We start from the raw sequence: 21,833 nt of genomic DNA, 5'->3' as shown, positions 1-21,833 counted from the left end.
GATTGACCCGTTCCCACCATTGCCCTAGTTACACAGCAACAGACCCGTCCCCACCCGTACTGTACCCCAGCATTACACAGTGACAGACCTGTCCCCACCGGTACTGTACCCCAGTGTTGTACAGCAACAGACCCGTCCCCACCATTACTGTACCCCAGTGTTATACAGCAACGGACCCGTCCCCACCAGCACTGTACCCCAGTGTTATACAGTGACAGACCCGTCCCCATCGGCAGTGTATCCCAGTGTTATACAGTGACAGACTTGTCCCCATTGGCAGTGTATCCCAGCGTTATGCAGTGACAGACCCATCCCCACCGGTACTGTACCCGTGTTATACAGTGACAGACTTGTCCCCATTGGCAGTGTATCCCAGTGTTATCCAGTGACAGACCCATCCCCACCGGTACTGTACCCGTGTTATACAGTGAAAGACCCGTCCTCACCAATATTCTACCCCAATGTTATACAGCGATAGACCCGTCCCCACCGGTACTGTACCTCAATGTTATACAGTTCAGTGTAATGGTGTCAGTTGGTTAAATCATTGGCCACTTGTATATATATTAATTTCTCTTTTATTTGTGTCTCTACATCGAGGCAGTTTTAACAGGTTATCTTCTGTACAGTGGTTGGTGATTTGAATTGGAGTACAATTAGTTAGTTTGTTAAACTCACTGCTTTAATATAAACATATATATTAAGATTCCCTGACAGATTAGTAGAGCATGCATAGCAAAGTAGTCCACCCATAAAACAGTAACTGGGAGATGCTCAGACTTCAGAGATAAACTGGGGGATCCGGGGCTCATCCCGAAGTAAAGGTTGCTGTGATCAGTGTGTACTGGACACTGAATCCTCAGGGAACAGAACTGTGCGAGGAATAATGACGGTCCCTGTGTTTCCTTATTTGTCGTGGCCAAGTGTCTGGAATGTTCTAGAGTGGCAGCTGATTCTGAGTGAAGGTTCCACACTGTCCGACGGCAATCTTGTAACTTTGCAGGAAGATGTCCACGGGAAGTAACAAGGGGACCAGCCTTCAGGACAGGTAAACATCACACTTGGCAACACATAGAGGGAAGGATTAGCCATCATGGCACCATGCTTCACCGCGAAGACAGGCTACAATCCTCCACATATCAGATGGGTTCATTTCAAACAGCCCAGTAGAACTCAACAAGGCGTGAGGCACAGATAGCGTAGACAGTCAGAACCTTTACCCCATAGTGGAAATGTCAAAGACTAGAGGGCATAGCTTTAAGATGGAGCAACGTTTAAAGGAGATGTAAGAGGCACAAAAAGAGTTAGATAGAGATCTTAGTGTTAACGGAATCAAGGGGTATGGGGGGAAGGCAGGAACGGGATACTGGATGATCAGCCATGATCACAATGAATGGTGGTGCTGGCTCGAAGGGCCGAATGGCCTCCTCCTGCACCTAATGTCTATGTATCTACCTATGTATCTAAGAGGGTGGTGGGGACCTGGAACGTGCTGCCAGGGGTGGAGGTGAAGGCAGATACGATAGTGGTGTTTAAAGGGTTTTTAGATAGGCACATGGATATGCAGGGAATAGAGGGATATGGATCACCTGTAGACAGGAGATTAGCAACAAAAAAAGCTTTTCACTTTATCTCAGTACACATGACAATAAACTAAACGAGTTTAACTTGGCATCATGCTGACATTGTGGGCTCAATGGCCTGTTTCTCTGTTGTACTGTTTGTTCTATGTTTCCCACCACAGGCCTCTCATTACCTGCGGTGCTGTGTGAATGAAGTTCCCACATCTGCCATCCTCCTCAGCTCCCCTCACCTGTGGCCGCTGACGGTTTAAATAATAGACCCAGCAATCCCCTCCCCGTGTCTCCCAGCGAAGGCTCCTCACACCCTGGGAACTGGTCACGTTCATGCCCACAAAGACATCCAATACCTTCTCTTTAATGAGAACACATTCTGGAATTTCATCACACCTTCCTGAATTCTCCACCCACAACTTCTTCTCAATGAGAATCTTTAGTTAAAGATCTTTTTCCCTCCTCCCTCTCTCCGGTCCCACACTCCGGTCCCACATCCCACACTCCGGTCCCACACTCCGGTCCCACACTCCGGTCCCTCCCTCCGGTCCCACACTCCGGTCCCACACTCCGGTCCCACACAAAATTGTTGCTTTGGTTGCTGAGAGTATGACTCTTTCCCTTGTTTCAGTTCAGTTCAGTTTAGTTTAGTTTAGATTATTGTCACATGTACCGAGGTACAGTGAGAAGCTTTTGTTGCGTGCTATCCAGTCAGCAGAAAGACAATACATGATTACAATCCAGTCATTTAGTGTTCAGATGCATGATGAGGGAATAACATTTAGTGAACGATAACGGCAGGGAGGTTTTGCATACAGACCTCAGAGTGAGTCTTCTTCAGTCTGAAGAAGGGTCCCAACTGGAAACGTCTGCTGTTTATTCCCCCCACGGATGCTGACTGATCCGCTGAGTTTATCCAGCAGACTGCTTTTGCTCAAGATCTTGAAGTGTGCACTTTGGTGAATTGCAACGGGTGGCATTTCTGGCTTTTTTTTATTACTTTAATTCTTTAAGCCACATTTGGAGCACACTGTGCCCTTAAATAAAGGCACAACAGGAGACTATCAAAGACACAAAAATCACTGCCGAGCGCCCAGCAATCTCCACCCTTACTTCCCATAACATCTTGGGCCACACCTGGTCAGACTCTCGGGACTTATCCCCTTTGTATTTCAGGACCTCCGTCACCTCCTCCTTTAAAATGTTGATATGCTCGGGATATCACCGTTCCCTGCCCTGAATTCACTCATTTAAGATGAGCCCGTTTCTGAAGGTTCTGCACACTGTGGTTCAAAAGTCAGCCATGATTTCTGTGCATGAAGCCAAGCTCTTGCTCGCCGTGATCTGTGGCTGAAAGGGTTCTGCTGAGAGCAGCTCAGGAACTCTGCACTTCTCCTTCACCACAAAGGGTGAGGCTCACTTCCCCAATGTGAACAGGCTGGATCACAACGTCACGGGCAACTGCGGCTAACAAATCATCACTCCCACCTTCCCAACGCAGAATAAATAATTATCAGAGGTATCATCAGCAGAGAAACAGAGAGAGTGCGAGACACAAGGAACTGCGGATGCTGGAATATTGACTCAAACACAAACTGCTGGAGGAACTCAATGGGTCAGGCAGCATCTGTGGAGGCAGAGGATTGCCTCTGGATTTCAGGAGACAAATTCTTGTATTCATTGGAATTTAGAAGGATGAGAGGGGTCTTATAGAAATGTATAAAATTAAAAAAGGACTGGACAAGCTAGATGCAGGAAAAACGTTCCCAATGTTGGGGGAGTCCAGAACCAGGGGCCACAGTCTAAGAATAAAGGGGAGGCCATTTAAAATTGAGATGAGAAGAAACTTTTTCATCGAGAGTTGTGAATTTGTGGAATTCTCTGCCACAGAAGGCAGTGGAGGCCAATTCACTGGATGAATTTAAAAGAGAGTTAGATAGAGCTCTAGGGGCTACCTGAATCAGGGGATATGGGGAGAAGGCAGTCACGGGTTACTGATTGTGGATGATCAGCCATGATCACAATGAATGGAGGTGCTGGCTCGAAGGGCCAACTTGTCTCCTCCTGCACCTATTTTCTATGTTTCTATGAGACCCTGCATCAGGATCAGCGGGAGGCAGGTGGGGGAGGGAAGGGTGGAGATAGCCTTAGGAGCTGGGAGGTGATGTGATGTGAATCTGACTAAAGGCTGCAGATGATGAAATCTGATAGGAAAGGGTGCAACTGGGTAAGAGTGGGATGGTGGGCAGATGTGGGCTCTGGGGAGGGTCAGTGGCAAGTGTGTGTAGGCGATGGAGATGAGATAGAGAGTGGGGTGTGTGTGGGTGTGTTTTTGAGGCCCTGGATAGATTCGAGGAGAAATGGAGAGGCCTACATGTGTGATCTCCTCCCGGCAGCAGAGGTGGCTGAGGAAAGACGAGCGGGTGAGTGAGTGGGGAGGGGAACTGAAATGGTTGGCAGAGTGTGAGTGCTCGGCCAAACTCTCAGCTCGTCTCTCCTTGGTCTCACTGATGTGGAGGAGGCCACATGGAGAGCAGCAAATGCAGTAGACAAGGTTAGAGTGGGCGCAGATGAACCTGTGTCTCACCTGGAAGGGCCGTTGGGCTCCTTGGATGGTGAGGAGGGTGTGTGTGGTAAGGGGCAGAGTGTAAGGTGGGGTGCAAGGGTCAGAGAGTCAGGGAGAGGGCATAGGGGTCAGAGTGTCAGGGAGGGGGTGCAAGGGTCAGAGTGTCAGAGAGGGGGTGCTCACCTGCTGTGCTCTAGCCCTGTTTGGAGGTGGAGGGTCTCTGCTGAGACAGATCGATGCAAGAATAGCCTTGGGACAGGTGGCTGATTGGTCTTTATGGAGTGGTTTTGGTTGACACAGGGAGTCACAATTACCTCGGCTGGTTCCTCGAGCTGAATCAGTGCAAAGGTGGCGAGGAAAAAGTTTATCGACTCTTCCCACAATACGGGGTCCCAGTCTGAGCAGAGGGCTTGACGTTTGAGAGACGCACCTTATTAATATTTGGATTAACAGCATTGTCTTTATTTCAGTTCAATTAATAATTGCAGCATTTGTCTGATAACAAGCAGAGAAAGCTGGGCACGCTGTGGTCAGTGCATTCATTGAGAAGGTTTACAGTTGCGAGATTACAATCCTCCCAGGCTTCTGTGGGAGCTGGCAGCAGTGGTACGGGATTAGTCCACCTTGCTCTGCAAATAGCGACCAGCCCATCCAGTGCAATGTACACAACATTCCATTTGATCCATTTTAAATTTCAATTTTTTTTGTTGTAAAACTCAAAGGAACTGAGGTGTTGTAAAATTCAAATTAAATTTGCTTGCAGAATTTCCCGTCGTGATTCTGTTGCCGGCAGTTAAACTGCGACCGCTGGAGGTGCTTCTGGTTGCGGAGCAGGGTGGTGGGTCTGAGGTGGGGGGGCTGGCATTACATGGTTGGCACTGCTGGCAACCCAGGCTAGGCCTCCCCTGGACTGGAGGGGGACTGAGGGGCAGCCAGACTCAGTCCTCTGCTCCCAGGGATGCTGGCTGGCAGTCTCCGTCCATAGCTGGAGGACGTGTAGGAGGAGGAGGAGAAGGACATGGAGTAACCAGATCCAGTCGCGTCAATGCTCCCTCGTCTGGAGCCTGTTCTGGATCCTGTTTTAGAACCTGATCGTGAACCTGCGGAAGAACCAGCCCCGCTCACGTTATAGGGGCTGTAGTATCCTTTGGTGGACTGCGAAGAGGCTTCCAACAGACGCAGACTTGATCCTTCCTCAACCATGGATCGATCCATCGCATCCTTGTAGGAAATCTTCAGTTTGGTCTTGGGGCAAGTGATGTATTTTGCATAGGCCCCGACATCCCTCAGCTTTTGTGCCGTGCGGGCATCAATGGTGCCCTTCCCCAAAGCTTCGTCCAAGGAAACGCGTCCAGCCACGTCTGGTTCAATCAGTCCTCCGGTCAGGTACTGCACCTCCAGAAACCTCTGGCCAGCTTCATAGTACAGCCAGCCTTTCTTCAAGGCCTGGGCAGCAGACATCTTGGACTTGGTTCTGGGGTCCTCAAACCCATGGAAAGCCTTCTGAGCCAGGTTGATCCTGTCCACCATAATCTTGTCGACCAGGTTTTTGCCCTCAGCATCTACGACTGAATACTTCTCTCCAGTGTTGGGATCGATGATTCCTCCAGTGCATGCCTGAGCTTCGAGCAGGCGTTGGCCGGTGATGTTGTCCACCAGGTTTCGGCGCATTGCCTCTGTGATAGAGACTTTCTCAAGGGTACCAGTGTCCAGGATGCCAGCAACTGGACCAGTCTCCTCCACTGGGTCACTCCAGGCAACCATGTGGCTTCTCATTGGGCTGGACTGTTGGCTTGTGTACGAAGATGAAGATCCAACGGAGGAAGATCTTGAGCGGAATCCACTCATGTTTCCTGATAACATGTCAGCAAATTCAGTGATGGACAAAGCCCCTGAGCGGTACAGGTCCAGAGACCCTTGGTCAATCAAACCTTTGGCCAAAGCATCATCAATGTCATACTGTTTCCCAGATCTTCTGTCCGTGATCATTGACTTTACAACTCCATCTGATGAAGAGATTGTCACCTCCTCCCATTCACACTCCTGCTCAGACAGCTCGCTGTACGTCTGATGGTCAATCAGTCCTTTACGATAAGCCTCGTACACCGACATTTCTTTGCCTGTCTCAGGATCTACAATCACTACCCTTCGCTTGCGGACAGAGGACTTGGAAGAAGTCTTCCTCTCTCGCTTCTTCTCCTTCAGTGGCAATAAGCAGAGTCCAGTGTCCGAATCCACCATACACCGCTCCATCAGCTGCAAGTAGGTGAGATTTTCCTCTGTGTTTGGATCAAAGAATCCTTTGGTGTCATCACCTGGATCTAACAGTATCTTGTTCATCTCCATATCAAACAGCCCACGCTCGTAGGCCATTTCTACCGGGAGGCGGTGACTGTGCTCGGGGTCAATGATGCCTCCCGTGGCGATCTGTGACTCCAGCAGGCGGATCCCATGGTCTTTCACAATTAAGCCTTTCTGCATAGCTTGGAAGAGAGACAGCAGCTTCCCTGAATATGGGTCTTTGTAACCAGTGACGGCACGCTCCGCTGACATGAGCTTGTCTTTAAACTCCGCGCCCACCACTCCCGCCTTGACGGCCTCAGCAACAGTGAGCTTCAGGTTTTTGATCGGGTCAATCATATAGCCTGTTGCCGCTTGGGCCTCCAATAGCTCGAAGGCAGTCCCAGGTCTGATCATGCCCTTCTTCATAGCCTGGTAAATGGACAGCCTCTCCTTCGAGGCCTCAACAAACACTCCTGAAATACAACTGGTGCCTTCCAGATACTTCTTGATACTGTCACTAACTTCCTCCACAGTGGTTTCACCTTGCTCCAGCCTCTGAGCTAAGGAACTTTCAATGATCTTTGATTCTATCAGTTGGTCCATGGTGACCTGTTTGCGTAGACCCTTGAATATTAACCGTTTCCTGTCGGTCAGGTTCAAAAGACGGTGGCCTGACTTTTCATCAGTTTTGCACTTTGCCAGCAGCCGAGTGTAAGTTAACGGCTCATCGGTGCTGGGGTCAAGGAATCCTTGTGTGCCTGAGGCTGGGTCTGTGATGAGGTTGTAGGTCTCACGGTCCAGGTAACCCCGTTGAAAGGCAACCTCCAGAGGCAGGTGATGGCTGTACTGCGGATCGATGATTCCTCCTGTGGCCAGCTGAGCATCCAGCAGCCGAACTGCGTAGTCTTTCCCAATCAGCCCTTTCCTCATAGCCTGGAAGAGGGAGATGTTCTTGCCCGTGTACGGGTCCCGGTAGCCAGTGACAGCTCTCTCTGCCGACAACAGCTTGTCGTGGAACTCAGGGCCCACCACGCCATCCCGAACAGCTTCGTCCACCGTCAGGCGCAAGTTCTTCATTGGATCCAGGATAAAGCCAGTCGCCGCCTGGGCCTCAAGCAGAGAAAGTGCCACCTCCGGTTTCACCCAGTCTTTCTTCATGGCTTGATAGAGACTTAATACCTCCTTGGCAGCAGCCTTGTACACGCCACTGACAGCACCTGTGCCAAACAGGAACATCTTCACCGTCTCCATTTCACACACCTGCTGCACTGTCAGCTGCCTCTCCCTCAGTTTCCTAAGTGTCTCCTGATCAATAATTCCTGAGGCATAGAGATGATCCGCAGAGACGTGGCCCCGGAAGCTGTAGAAGCTGATCATCTCGTATCCATGGTGAATTTCTACATGCTCGATGATCTCAATAATTATTAACACTAAACGCTCTCGGTTGAGCTTTCCCATTTGAAACTCCCTGGACAGCCTGGCCTTGTCCTGCTCAGAGATGTATTCAGATTGTAAGATCTCCCACACCGACATTGACTTCCCACCGAGAGCCCCTGAAGGAATTTCCACTTTTGTGTTCTCAAATTCCTTCTGCATTTGAGCCTCGCTGTAGACCGGCTTTTCAACGATTCTGGGCTTCTCTCCATCCGTCAAGGGCAAGAGGTACAGACCAGTTCCCGGAACAGAAATGCACATATTCTTCAGTTGCTGATAGGTGACTTCTTCCGTAGTGCTGGGATCAATAAATCTCTTGGCATCATCATGAGCATCACAGAAGATTCGGTTCATCTCCTCATCCAACATTCCCCGCTTGTAGGCCACATCGATGGGCAGCCGATGGCTGGTGTTGGGGTCAATGATGCCACCAGATGCCACCTGTGCCTGCAGGAGCTGCACTCCATGGTCTTTGGGTACCAGTTCCTTTCTCATTGCTTCAAACAAGGAGACCTTACGCCCAGTGTAAGGGTCCGTATATCCCGTTACTGCTTTCTCCGCAGCCAGTAGCTTCTCGTGGAGTTCTGGCCCAACGAGTCCATCCTTCACTGCCTCATCGACGGTGAGGGTGCGATTCAGCACAGGGTCCACGAGGAACCCTGTTGCTGCCTGAGCTTCCAGTAAGATCTCCGCTGTTCTTGGTCTCAGCAGGTTCTTCTTCATTGCTTGATAGAAGCTCATTGTCTCCTGGGTGGGCTCCACAAACACTCCAGCGATGCTCTCCGACCCCTGAAGGGATTTCCTCACCGACTCCAACTTGCTCACATCTTCAGGTGTTGCCTTTCCTTTCTGCAGTCCATCAAACGTCTTCTTGTTAATGATATGGGATTCTAACAACTCGCTGGCAGGAACTCTGTCCCTTAGACCAGCCAAAGTGATTTGTGGTTTTCTCTTCAGCTCACGTTCCTCAATGATTGTTACTACAATTGTAATGATTTTCTCCACAGTTACTTTGCCTGACCTGTACTGTCGGATAAGGTCCCGGCGTTGATCTTCGGTGAAATATTCTGAATTGATCAACTCCCAGATTGTCACGGTTTTCCCAGAGAATTTTCCGGATGGGACACTCACCACAGCCTTTTGGAAAATGTCCTTGGTGACCTCCTCCGGATGAAGGTCCACTCCCTTCACTGCTTCCTCCGTCAGGGGTAACAGGGAAAGGTTGGTCTTAGGGTCACTTCTGCATCTCTGCTTCAGCTGTTGGTAGGTGACATGTTCGTCTGTATTTGGTTCAATGAAACCTTTAGTGTTCTCACTGGGGGTGGTCACCAACTGCTTCATCTCCTCATCCAACATTCCCCGCTTGTAGGCCACGTCCATGGGCAGCCGATGGCTGGTGTTGGGGTCGATGATGCCACCAGATGCCACCTGTGCCTGCAGGAGCTGCACTCCATGGTCTTTGGGTACCAATTCCTTTCTCATTGCTTCAAACAAGGAGACCTTACGCCCGGTGTAAGGGTCCGTATATCCCGTTACTGCTTTCTCCGCAGCCAGTAGCTTCTCGTGGAGTTCTGGCCCAACGAGTCCATCCTTCACTGCCTCATCGACGGTGAGGGTGCGATTCTGCACAGGGTCCACGAGGAACCCTGTTGCTGCCTGAGCTTCCAGTAAGATCTCCGCTGTTCTTGGACTCAGCAGGTTCTTCTTCATTGCTTGATAGAAGTTCATTGTCTCCTGGGTGGGCTCCACAAACACTCCAGCGATGCTCTCCGACCCCTGAAGGAATTTGCTCACCGACTCCAACTTGCTCACATCTTCAGGTGTTGCCTTTCCTTTCTGCAGTCCATCAAACGTCTTCTTGTCGATGATCTTCGATTCCAACAGCTCGCTGGCAGGAACCTTGTCCCGTAGTCCGGGGAAGAGCAGCTGCTTCTTGGTCTCAGTTTCATCAATGGTGGTAATGATGTATTTAATGATGTGCTCGATGGTGATCTTTCCTGACCTGTACTGCCACATTAAGTCCCGGCGTTGATCTTCAGTGATGTACTCTGAGTTGATCAACTCCCAGATTGTCACGGTTTTCCCAGAGAATTTTCCGGATGGGACACTCACCACAGCCTTTTGGAAAACGTCCTTGGTGACCTCCTCAGGGTGAAGGTCCACTCTCTTCACTGCTTCCTCCGTCAGGGGTAACAGGGAAAGGTTGGTCTTAGGGTCATTTCTGCATCTCTGCTTCAGCTGTTGGTAGGTGACATGTTCGTCAGTATTTGGTTCAATGAAACCTTTAGTGTTCTCACTGGGGGTGGTCACCAACTGGTTCATCTCCTCATCCAACATTCCCCGCTTGTAGGCCACGTCCATGGGCAGCCGATGGCTGGTGTTGGGGTCAATGATGCCACCAGATGCCACCTGTGCCTGCAGGAGCTGCACTCCATGGTCTTTGCGTACCAGTTCCTTTCTCATTGCTTCAAACAAGGAGACCTTACGCCCGGTGTAAGGGTCCGTATATCCCGTTACTGCTTTCTCCGCAGCCAGTAGCTTCTCGTGGAGTTCTGGCCCAACGAGTCCATCCTTCACTGCCTCATCGACGCTGAAGGTGCGATTCTGCACAGGGTCCACGAGGAACCCTGTTGCTGCCTGAGCTTCCAGTAAGATCTCCGCTGTTCTTGGACTCAGCAGGTTCTTCTTCATTGCTTGATAGAAGCTCATTGTCTCCTGGGTGGGCTCCACAAACACTCCAGCGATGCTCTCCGACCCCTGAAGGAATTTCCTCACCGACTCCAACTTGCTCACATCTTCAGGTGTTGCCTTTCCTTTCTGCAGTCCATCAAACGTCTTCTTGTCGATGATCTTCGATTCCAACAGCTCGCTGGCAGTAACCTTGTCCCGTAGTCCCGGGAGGAGCAGCTGCGGTTTCTTATTTGTTTCTTGCTCTTCAATCACCGTGATGACAATTCTGATGATCTTTTCCACTGTCACCTTTCCTGACCGATACTGTCGAATCAGATCCTTCCTCTGTTCCTCGGTAAAGTACTCCGATTTAATAAGCTCCAAGATGCTGACAGTTTTCCCAGAGAAGATGCCAGCTGGAACAGACACAGTTGTCTTCCCAAAAGTATCTCTCATCTGCTCCTCATCATAAACAGGTTTTGATGATATTGCTTTCTCACTCAAGGGCAACAAGAGCTGACCTGACCCTGCATCCTTACGGCACCTCTCCTTCAGCTGTTGGTAGGTGACACGCTCATCCATGTTTGGATCATAGAAGCCCACTGTGTTCTCACTGGGAGTGGTCACCAACTGCTTCATCTCCTCATCCAACATTCCCCGCTTGTAGGCCACGTCCATGGGCAGCCGATGGCTGGTGTTGGGGTCAATGATGCCACCAGATGCCACCTGTGCCTGCAGGAGCTGCACTCCATGGTCTTTGGGTACAAGTTCCTTTCTCATTGCTTCAAACAAGGAGACCTTACGCCCGGTGTAAGGGTCCGTATATCCCGTTACAGCTTTCTCCGCAGCCAGTAGCTTCTCATGGAGTTCTGGCCCAACGAGTCCATCCTTCACTGCCTCATCGACGGTGAAGGTGCGATTCTGCACAGGGTCCACGAGGAACCCTGTTGCTGCCTGAGCTTCCAGTAAGATCTCTGCTGTTCTTGGTCTTAGCAGGTTCTTCTTCATTGCTTGATAGAAGCTCATTGTCTCCTGGGTGGGCTCCACAAACACTCCAGCGATGCTCTCCGATCCCTGAAGGAATTTCCTCACCGACTCCAACTTGCTCACATCTTCAGGCGTTGCCTTTCCTTTCTGCAGTCCATCAAACGTCTTCCTGTTGATGATCTTCGATTCCAACAACTCGCTGGCAGGAACCTTGTCCCGTAGTCCGGGGAAGTGTAAATGCTTCTTGATCTCAGTTTCATCAATTGTGGTAATGATGTATTTAATGATGTGCTCGATGGTGATCTTTCCTGACCTGTACTGCCACATTAAGTCCCGGCGTTGATCTTCGGTGATGTACTCTGAGTTGATCAACTCCCAGATTGTCACGGTTTTCCCAGAGAATTTTCCGGATGGGACACTCACCACAGCCTTTTGGAAAACGTCCTTGGTGACCTCCTCTGGGTGAAGGTCCACTCTCTTCACTGCTTCCTCCGTCAGGGGTAACAGGCAAAGGTTGGTCTCAGGGTCACTTCTGCATCTCTGCTTCAGCTGTTGGTAGGTGACATGTTCGTCAGTATTTGGTTCAATGAAACCTTTAGTGTTCTCACTGGGGGTAGTCACCAACTGCTTCATCTCCTCATCCAACATTCCCCGCTTGTAGGCCACGTCCATGGGCAGCCGATGGCTGGTGTTGGGGTCAATGATGCCACCAGATGCCACCTGTGCCTGCAGGAGCTGCACTCCATGGTCTTTGGGTACCAGTTCCTTTCTCATTGCTTCAAACAAGGAGACCTTACGCCCGGTGTAAGGGTCCGTATATCCCGTTACTGCTTTCTCCGCAGCCAGTAGCTTCTCGTGGAGTTCTGGCCCAACGAGTCCATCCTTCACTGCCTCATCGACGGTGAAGGTGCGATTCTGCACAGGGTCCACGAGGAACCCTGTTGCTGCCTGAGCTTCCAGTAAGATCTCCGCTGTTCTTGGTCTCAGCAGGTTCTTCTTCATTGCTTGATAGAAGCTCATTGTCTCCTGGGTGGGCTCCACAAACACTCCAGCGATGCTCTCCGACCCCTGAAGGAATTTCCTCACCGACTCCAACTTGCTCACATCTTCAGGTGTTGCCTTTCCTTTCTGCAGTCCATCAAGCGTCTTCTTGTCGATGATCTTCGATTCCAACAACTCGCTGGCAGGAACCTTGTCACGTAGTCCGGGGAAGAGCAGCTGCTTCTTGGTCTCAGTTTCATCAATGGTTGTAATGATGTATTTAATGATGTGCTCGATGGTGATCTTTCCTGACCTGTACTGCCACATTAAGTCCCGGCATTGATCTTCGGTGATGTACTCTGAGTTGATCAACTCCCAGATTGTCACGGTTTTCCCAGAGAATTTTCCGGATGGGACACTCACCACAGCCTTTTGGAAAACGTCCTTGGTGACCTCCTCTGGGTGAATGTCCACTCTCTTCACTGCTTCCTCCGTCAGGGGTAACAGGGAAAGGTTGGTCTTAGGGTCATTTCTGCATCTCTGCTTCAGCTGTTGGTAGGTGACCTGTTCGTCAGTATTTGGTTCAATGAAACCTTTAGTGTTCTCACTGGGGGTGGTCACCAACTGGTTCATCTCCTCATCCAACATTCCCCGCTTGTAGGCCACGTCCATGGGCAGCCGATGGCTGGTGTTGGGGTCAATGATGCCACCAGATGCCACCTGTGCCTGCAGGAGCTGCACTCCATGGTCTTTGGGTACCAGTTGCTTTCTCATTGCTTCAAACAAGGAGACCTTACGCCCGGTGTAAGGGTCCGTATATCCCGTTACTGCTTTCTCCGCAGCCAGTAGCTTCTCGTGGAGTTCTGGTCCAACGAGTCCATCCTTCACTGCCTCATCGACGGTGAGGGTGCGATTCTGCACAGGGTCCACGAGGAACCCTGTTGCTGCCTGAGCTTCCAGTAAGATCTCCGCTGTTCTTGGTCTCAGCAGGTTCTTCTTCATTGCTTGATAGAAGCTCATTGTCTCCTGGGTGGGCTCCACAAACACTCCAGCGATACTCTCCGACCCCTGTAGGAATTTCCTCACCGACTCCAACTTGCTCACATCTTCAGGTGTTGCCTTTCCTTTCTGCAGTCCATCAAACGTCTTCCTGTTGATGATCTTCGATTCCAACAGCTCGCTGGCAGTAACCTTGTCCCGTAGTCCGGGGAAGAGCAGCTGCGGTTTCTTCTTTGTTTCTTGCTCTTCAATCACCGTGATGACAATTCTGATGATCTTTTCCACTGTCACCTTTCCTGACCGATACTGTCGAATCAGATCCTTCCTCTGCTCCTCGGTAAAGTACTCCGAATTAATAAGCTCCAAGATGCTGACAGTTTTCCCAGCGAAGATGCCAGCTGGAACAGACACTGTTGTTTGCCCAAAAGTATCTCTCGTCTGCTCCTCATCATAAACAGGTTTTGATGATATTGCTTTCTCACTCAAGTGCAACAAGAGCTGACCTGACCCTGCATCCTTTCTGCACCTCTCCTTCAGCCGTTGGTAGGTGACACGCTCATCCATGTTTGGATCATAGAAGCCCATCGTGTGCTCACTGGGAGTGGTCACCAACTGCTTCATCTCCTCATCCAACATTCCCCGCTTGTAGGCCACGTCCATGGGCAGCCGATGGCTGGTGTTGGGGTCAATGATGCCACCAGATGCCACCTGTGCCTGCAGGAGCTGCACTCCATGGTCTTTGGGTACCAGTTCCTTTCTCATTGCTTCAAACAAGGAGACCTTACGCCCGGTGTAAGGGTCCGTATATCCCGTTACTGCTTTCTCCGCAGCCAGTAGCTTCTCGTGGAGTTCTGGCCCAACGAGTCCATCCTTCACTGCCTCATCGACGGTGAGGGTGCGATTCTGCACAGGGTCCACGAGGAACCCTGTTGCTGCCTGAGCTTCCAGTAAGATCTCTGCTGTCCTTGGTCTCAGCAGGTTCTTCTTCATTGCTTGATAGAAGCTCATTGTCTCCTGGGTGGGCTCCACAAACACTCCAGCGATGCTCTCCGACCCCTGAAGGAATTTCCTCACCGACTCCAACTTGCTCACATCTTCAGGTGTTGCCTTTTCTTTCTGCAGTCCATCAAACATCTTCTTGTCGATGATCTTCGATTCCAACAGCTCGCTGGCAGGAACATTGTCCCGTAGTCCAGGGAAGAGCAGCTGCTTCTTGGTCTCAGTTTCATCAATGGTTGTAATGATGTATTTAATGATGTGCTCGATGGTGATCTTTCCTGACCTGTACTGCCACATTAAGTCCCGGCGTTGATCTTCGGTGACATACTCTGAGTTGATCAACTCCCAGATTGTCACGGTTTTCCCAGAGAATTTTCCGGATGGGACACTCACCACAGCCTTTTGGAAAACGTCCTTGGTGACCTCCTCTGGGTGAAGGTCCACTCTCTTCACTGCTTCCTCCGTCAGGGGTAACAGGGAAAGGTTGGTCTTAGGGTCATTTCTGCATCTCTGCTTCAGCTGTTGGTAGGTGACATGTTCGTCTGTATTTGGTTCAATGAAACCTTTAGTGTTCTCAGTGGGGGTGGTCACCAACTGCTTCATCCCCTCATCCAACATTCCCCGCTTGTAGGCCACGTCCATGGGCAGCCGATGGCTGGTGTTGGGGTCAATGATGCCACCAGATGCCACCTGTGCCTGCAGGAGCTGCACTCCATGGTCTTTGGGTACCAGTTCCTTTCTCATTGCTTCAAACAAGGAGACCTTACGCCCGGTGTAAGGGTCCGTATATCCCGTTACTGCTTTCTCCGCAGCCAGTAGCTTCTCGTGGAGTTCTGGCCCAACGAGTCCATCCTTCACTGCCTCATCGACGCTGAAGGTGCGATTCTGCACAGGGTCCACGAGGAACCCTGTTGCTGCCTGAGCTTCCAGTAAGATCTCCGCTGTTCTTGGTCTCAGCAGGTTCTTCTTCATTGCTTGATAGAAGCTCATTGTCTCCTGGGTGGGCTCCACAAACACTCCAGCGATGCTCTCCGACCCCTGAAGGAATTTCCTCACCGACTCCAACTTGCTCACATCTTCAGGTGTTGCCTTTCCTTTCTGCAGTCCATCAAACGTCTTCTTGTCGATGATCTTCGATTCCAACAGCTCGCTGGCAGGAACCTTGTCCCGTAGTCCGGGGAAGAGCAGCTGCTTCTTGGTCTCAGTTTCATCAATGGTTGTAATGATGTATTTAATGATGTGCTCAATGGTGATCTTTCCTGACCTGTACTGCCACATTAAGTCCCGGCGTTGATCTTCAGTGATGTACTCTGAGTTGATCAACTCCCAGATTGTCACGGTTTTCCCACAGAATTTTCCGGATGGGACACTCACCACAGCCTTTTGGAAAATGTCCTTGGTGACCTCCTCTGGGTGAAGGTCCACTCTCTTCACTGCTTCCTCCGTCAGGGGTAACAGGGAAAGGTTGGTCTTAGGGTCATTTCTGCATCTCTGCTTCAGCTGTTGGTAGGTGACATGTTCGTCTGTATTTGGTTCAATGAAACCTTTAGTGTTCTCACTGGGGGTGGTCACCAACTGGTTCATCTCCTCATCCAACATTCCCCGCTTGTAGGCCACGTCCATGGGCAGCCGATGGCTGGTGTTGGGGTCAATGATGCCACCAGATGTCACCTGTGCCTGCAGGAGCTGCACTCCATGGTCTTTGGGTACCAGTTCCTTTCTCATTGCTTCAAACAAGGAGACCTTACGCCCGGTGTAAGGGTCCGTATATCCCGTTACTGCTTTCTCCGCAGCCAGTAGCTTCTCGTGGAGTTCTGGTCCAACGAGCCCATCCTTCACTGCCTCATCAACGGTGAAGGTGCGATTCTGCACAGGGTCCACGAGGAACCCTGTTGCTGCCTGAGCTTCCAGTAAGATCTCCGCTGTTCTTGGTCTCAGCAAGTTCTTCTTCATTGCTTGATAGAAGCTCATTGTCTCCTGGGTGGGCTCCACAAACACTCCAGCGATGCTCTCCGAACCCTGAAGGAATTTCCTCACCGACTCCAACTTGCTCACATCTTCAGGTGTTGCCTTTCCTTTCTGCAGTCCATCAAACGTCTTCTTGTCGATGATCTTCGATTCCAACAGCTCGCTGGCAGGAACCTTGTCCCGTAGTCCGGGGAAGAGCAGCTGCGGTTTCTTCTTTGTTTCTTGCTCTTCAATCACCGTGATGACAATTCTGATGATCTTTTCCACTGTCACCTTTCCTGACCGATACTGTCGAATCAGATCCTTCCTCTGTTCCTCAGTAAAGTACTCCGAATTAATAAGCTCCAAGATGCTGACAGTTTTCCCAGAGAAGATGCCAGCTGGAACAGACACTGTTGTTTGCCCAAAAGTATCTCTCGTCTGCTCCTCATCATAAACAGGTTTTGATGATATTGCTTTCTCACTCAAGGGCAACAAGAGCTGACCTGACCCTGCATCCTTTCTGCACCTCTCCTTCAGCCGTTGGTAGGTGACACGCTCATCCATGTTTGGATCATAGAAGCTCACCCTGTTCTCACTGGGAGTGGTCACCAACTGCTTCATCTCCTCATCCAACATTCCCCGCTTGTAGGCCACGTCCATGGGCAGCCGATGGCTGGTGTTGGGGTCAATGATGCCACCAGATGCCACCTGTGCCTGCAGGAGCTGCACTCCATGGTCTTTGGGTACCAGTTCCTTTCTCATTGCTTCAAACAAGGAGACCTTACGCCCGGTGTAAGGGTCCGTATATCCCGTTACTGCTTTCTCCGCAGCCAGTAGCTTCTCGTGGAGTTCTGGCCCAACGAGTCCATCCTTCACTGCCTCATCGACGGTGAGGGTTCGATTCTGCACAGGGTCCACAAGGAACCCTGTTGCTGCCTGAGCTTCCAGTAAGATCTCCGCTGTTTTTGGTCTCAGCAGCTTCTGCTTCATTGCTTGATAGAAGCTCATTGTCTCCTGGGTGGGCTCCACAAACACTCCAGCGATGCTCTCCGACCCCTGAAGGAATTTCCTTACCGACTCCAACTTGCTCACATCTTCAGGTGTTGCCTTTCCTTTCTGCAGTCCATCAAACGTCTTCTTGTCGATGATCTTCGATTCCAACAGTTCGCTGGCAGGAACCTTGTCCCGTAGTCCGGGGAAGAGCAGCTGCTTCTTGGTCTCAGTTTCATCAATGGTTGTAATGATGTATTTAATGATGTGCTCGATGGTGATCTTTCCTGACCTGTACTGCCACATTAAGTCCCGGCGTTGATCTTCAGTGATGTACTCTGAGTTGATCAACTCCCAGATTGTTACGGTTTTCCCAGAGAATTTTCCGGATGGGACACTCACCACAGCCTTTTGGAAAACGTCCTTGGTGACCTCCTCTGGGTGAAGGTCCACTCTCTTCACTGCTTCCTCCGTCAGCGGTAACAGGGAAAGGTTGGTCTCAGGGTCACTTCTGCATCTCTGCTTCAGCTGTTGGTAGGTGACATGTTCGTCTGTATTTGGTTCAATGAAACCTTTAGTGTTCTCACTGGGAGTGGTCACCAACTGCTTCATCTCCTCATCCAACATTCCCCGCTTGTAGGCCACGTCCATGGGCAGCCGATGGCTGGTGTTGGGGTCAATGATGCCACCAGATGCCACCTGTGCCTGCAGGAGCTGCACTCCATGGTCTTTGGGTACCAGTTCCTTTCTCATTGCTTCAAACAAGGAGACCTTACGCCCGGTGTAAGGGTCCGTATATCCCGTTACTGCTTTCTCCGCAGCCAGTAGCTTCTCGTGGAGTTCTGGCCCAACGAGTCCATCCTTCACTGCCTCATCGACGCTGAAGGTGCGATTCTGCACAGGGTCCACGAGGAACCCTGTTGCTGCCTGAGCTTCCAGTAAGATCTCCGCTGTTCTTGGTCTCAGCAGGTTCTTCTTCATTGCTTGATAGAAGCTCATTGTCTCCTGGGTGGGCTCCACAAACACTCCAGCGATGCTCTCCGACCCCTGAAGGAATTTCCTCACCGACTCCAACTTGCTCACATCTTCAGGTGTTGCCTTTCCTTTCTGCAGTCCATCAAACGTCTTCTTGTCGATGATCTTCGATTCCAACAGTTCGCTGGCAGGAACCTTGTCCCGTAGTCCGGGGAAGAGCAGCTGCTTCTTGGTCTCAGTTTCATCAATGGTGGTAATGATGTATTTAATGATGTGCTCGATGGTGATCTTTCCTGACCTGTACTGTCGGATAAGGTCCCGGCGTTGATCTTCGGTGATGTACTCTGAGTTGATCAACTCCCAGATTGTCACTGTTTTCCCAGAGAATTTCCCGACTGGCACAGATACAGTGGCTGTGTTGAAGATGTCGTGTGTCTGTTCCATGGTATATCCTCCCTTTTTTGTCTCTGCTCCCTCGGTCAATGGCAAGAGAAAAAGGCCAGATTCCTGATCCTTCTGACACCTGTCCAGCAGCTGGAGGTACGTTAAGTTCTCCTGTGTGTTGGGGTCAAAGAATGCCTTGGCATTGTCACTATCTCCTGCAACTATTTTATTCATGTCCTCTGTGAATATCCCCTGTTTGTAGGCCTGGGCCAGGGGCAGGCGATGGCTGTTCACCGGATCAATGACACCACCAGTGGCAAGCTGTGCCTGCAGCAACCGGATGGCGTAACTTGGGGAGATCAAGTCCTTTTGCATTGCTTGAAACAAGGAGATCTGCTCACCAGTGTAGGGGTCCCTGTAACCTGTCACTGCCCTCTCTGCAGAGAGCAGTTTCTCCTGCAGCTCTGGTCCGACCACACCTTCCCTGATGGCCTCATTAACGGGCAGTTTCATGTTCTTTGCTGGGTCAATGATGAAGCCGGATGCTGCCTGAGCCTCCAGCAACACCATGGCTGTGGTGGGCTTCAACTGTCCCCTCTTCATTGCCTGATAAATGCTGACTTTCTCCTTTGAGGGTTGAAAGATCAGGCCAGCAACACAGCTCTTTCCCCGCAGGTAGTTCTGAACAGCTTCCTTCTGTGACAGATCCTTGACGGTGATGGATCCTTTCTTCAGCTTGTCCAACTGCTTCTTGCTGAGAATGCCAGCCTGATGTAAGCGAGCGGCCGCCACTGGCTGGCGCAGGCCACTGAAGGGGAACGTGGCCTCAGCACTTTCCTGGGCTGAGTCCACCACATCCCGACCGTTAGCAAGAGCTCCCAGAGTGGGGGCAGTTGCTGCCTGTACCTCGGCGGTCTCTTTGGACATGACTTCAAGCTTCTGAGCTTTCAGTTGCTCCAGCGATTCCCGCAGTGCTTGATTCTCATCAGCCAGCTGCTTCTCTTTCTCCTGCCTCCTCTTCTCCATTTCCTGAAGCTGTCTCTGCTTCTCCTGGACTTGGTCCTCAGCCTTTCTCTGCATCATGAGTGCTTCATCCATACTATCCTGAAGTCGGGCCTTGTCGTCCTTGAGTCTCTTCATTTCCTTCATCTGTTCATCCTTCAGAGACTTGGATTTCTCCAGCTCATCCTCGTACAGATGCTCCAACTTCTGCTTCTCCGCCTCAATCATCTTCTCTTTTCTGATAAGCAGCTCCTTTTCACTGAGAAAGGTTTGCTGAAGGACCTGAGTGGTGTGGACAATTTCTTTATTTTTCCCTGCCTCCATCTGCATGAATAAGAACAAGGAACTCATTAGTGACAACAAAGCATGCAGCCATCGTCCAGCAGTAGAAGCAAGAGTGAGCAGTGGCCCTTGTGCCCGCTTTATCACTCATCAAGAGCCATTCCAATCTTTTACCAAAGTGTCTGCTTCTATAACTAACCTGTTGCCTCTTCAATGCCTTAATCTATAAGACTGCCCTGATAAAAAAAATAGTCAGTGACCTTAGAGTTAACATTGACGAGGACAAGGTCTCAGTGCTGATCCTCTTGGACCTCACAGCAGCTTTTGACACCATAGATCACAGTATTCTTATAGATCGCCTAGTAAACAGGGTTGGGCTGTCAGATCAGGTACTAAGTTGGTTCCAATCATATATAGGTGGAAGGAGGTATTTGGTTAGCCCTCCAACAACTCACTCGTGTGTAAAACATGACCTTCAAATTACAAAGCCTCTTCTTTTCCAAATGCAAGTAAATCTTACCCTAAGAACATTCTCCAGTAGCTTCCCTACCATTAACGTCAGGCTCACCGGCCTATAATTTATTGGTTTATCTCTACTTAAATAAAGGAACAACATTCATAACTCTCCAGTCCTCCAGGACCTCGCCTATGGTTCTATAGGATACAAACATTTTCATCAGTCCCTGAAATCAGTCTTGCCTCTCAATAACCTGGGATAGATCCTATCAGACCCTAGGAGTCTATCGACCTTCATGCATTTCTAGATCTTAAACTGCCCTTGCACATTAGCATTCTCCACACTGATTTCACTACCATGTCGCAACTGCATGATATACCCTTTGGTGTAGCACAAGGTATCTGCCTTGATGTAGCACAAGGTAGCTGCCTTGGTGTAGCACAAGGTAACTGCATGGTGTAGCACAAGGTAGCTGCCTTGGTGTAGCACAAGGTAACTGCCTTTGGTGTAGCACAAGGTAGCTGCCTTGGTGTAGCACAAGGTAACTGCATGGTGTAGCACAAGGTAACTGCATGGTGTAGCACAAGGTAACTGCCTTGGTGTAGCACAAGGTAGCTGCCCTTGGTGTAGCACAAGGTAGCTGCCTTGGTGTAGCACAAGGTAACTGCATGGTGTAGCACAAGGTAGCTGCCTTTGGTGTAGCACAAGGTAGCTGCCTTGATGTAGCACAAGGTAACTGCCTTTGGTGTAGCACAAGGTAGCTGCCTTGATGTAGCACAAGGTAGCTGCCTTGGTGTAGCACAAGGTAACTGCATGGTGTAGCACAAGGTAACTGCATGGTGTAGCACAAGGTAGCTGCCTTGATGTAGCACAAGGTAACTGCATGATATACCCACTGGTGTAGCACAAGGTAGCTGCCTTGGTGTAGCACAAGGTAGCTGCCTTGGCCCGTTACTCTTTTCCTTGTATATGCTGCCACTATGCTGAGTTATCAGACAGCATAACGTAAATTTACTAAGTTGTGCCGATGACACTCAGTTGTACCTCTCTGTTGAAACCACTGATGCAAATGCCTTAAGTTCTTTGACCTGCCTATTTTCCATTAAAAAATGGATGAATGCCAACTTTCTTAAACTCAACGATGACAAGACAGAAATTTTATTACTTGGATCAAAACCCAGGAGAGAGATGTTACTCGGTAAACTGGGGAATTTGACTGCCTATGTCAAACAAGAAGTTACAAGCCTGGGGTAATAATTGACAATGATCTTAATTTTAAATCTCACATAAATAAGGTAAC

General features: G+C 50.2%; 1 protein-coding gene across 1 annotated transcript in view; it reads right to left on the bottom strand.

The window, feature by feature from the left end:
* Positions 1 to 578: 578 nt before the first annotated feature.
* Positions 579 to 21,833, bottom strand: part of LOC144607414 (plectin-like) — a 69,762-nt gene continuing 48,507 nt past the window's right edge. The window contains exon 22 of the mRNA XM_078424267.1: positions 579 to 20,118. Coding sequence (XP_078280393.1) covers positions 5,035 to 20,118 — 15,084 coding nt within the window. The 3' untranslated portion in view covers positions 579 to 5,034. The remainder of the gene's footprint in view (positions 20,119 to 21,833) is intronic.

The sequence above is a fragment of the Rhinoraja longicauda genome, chromosome 2, assembly GCF_053455715.1.
Source record: "Rhinoraja longicauda isolate Sanriku21f chromosome 2, sRhiLon1.1, whole genome shotgun sequence".
Lineage (NCBI taxonomy): Eukaryota > Metazoa > Chordata > Chondrichthyes > Rajiformes > Arhynchobatidae > Rhinoraja > Rhinoraja longicauda.
Note: the sequence above shows the minus strand (reverse complement) of the source record. Positions and strands in the feature narration are given on the sequence as shown.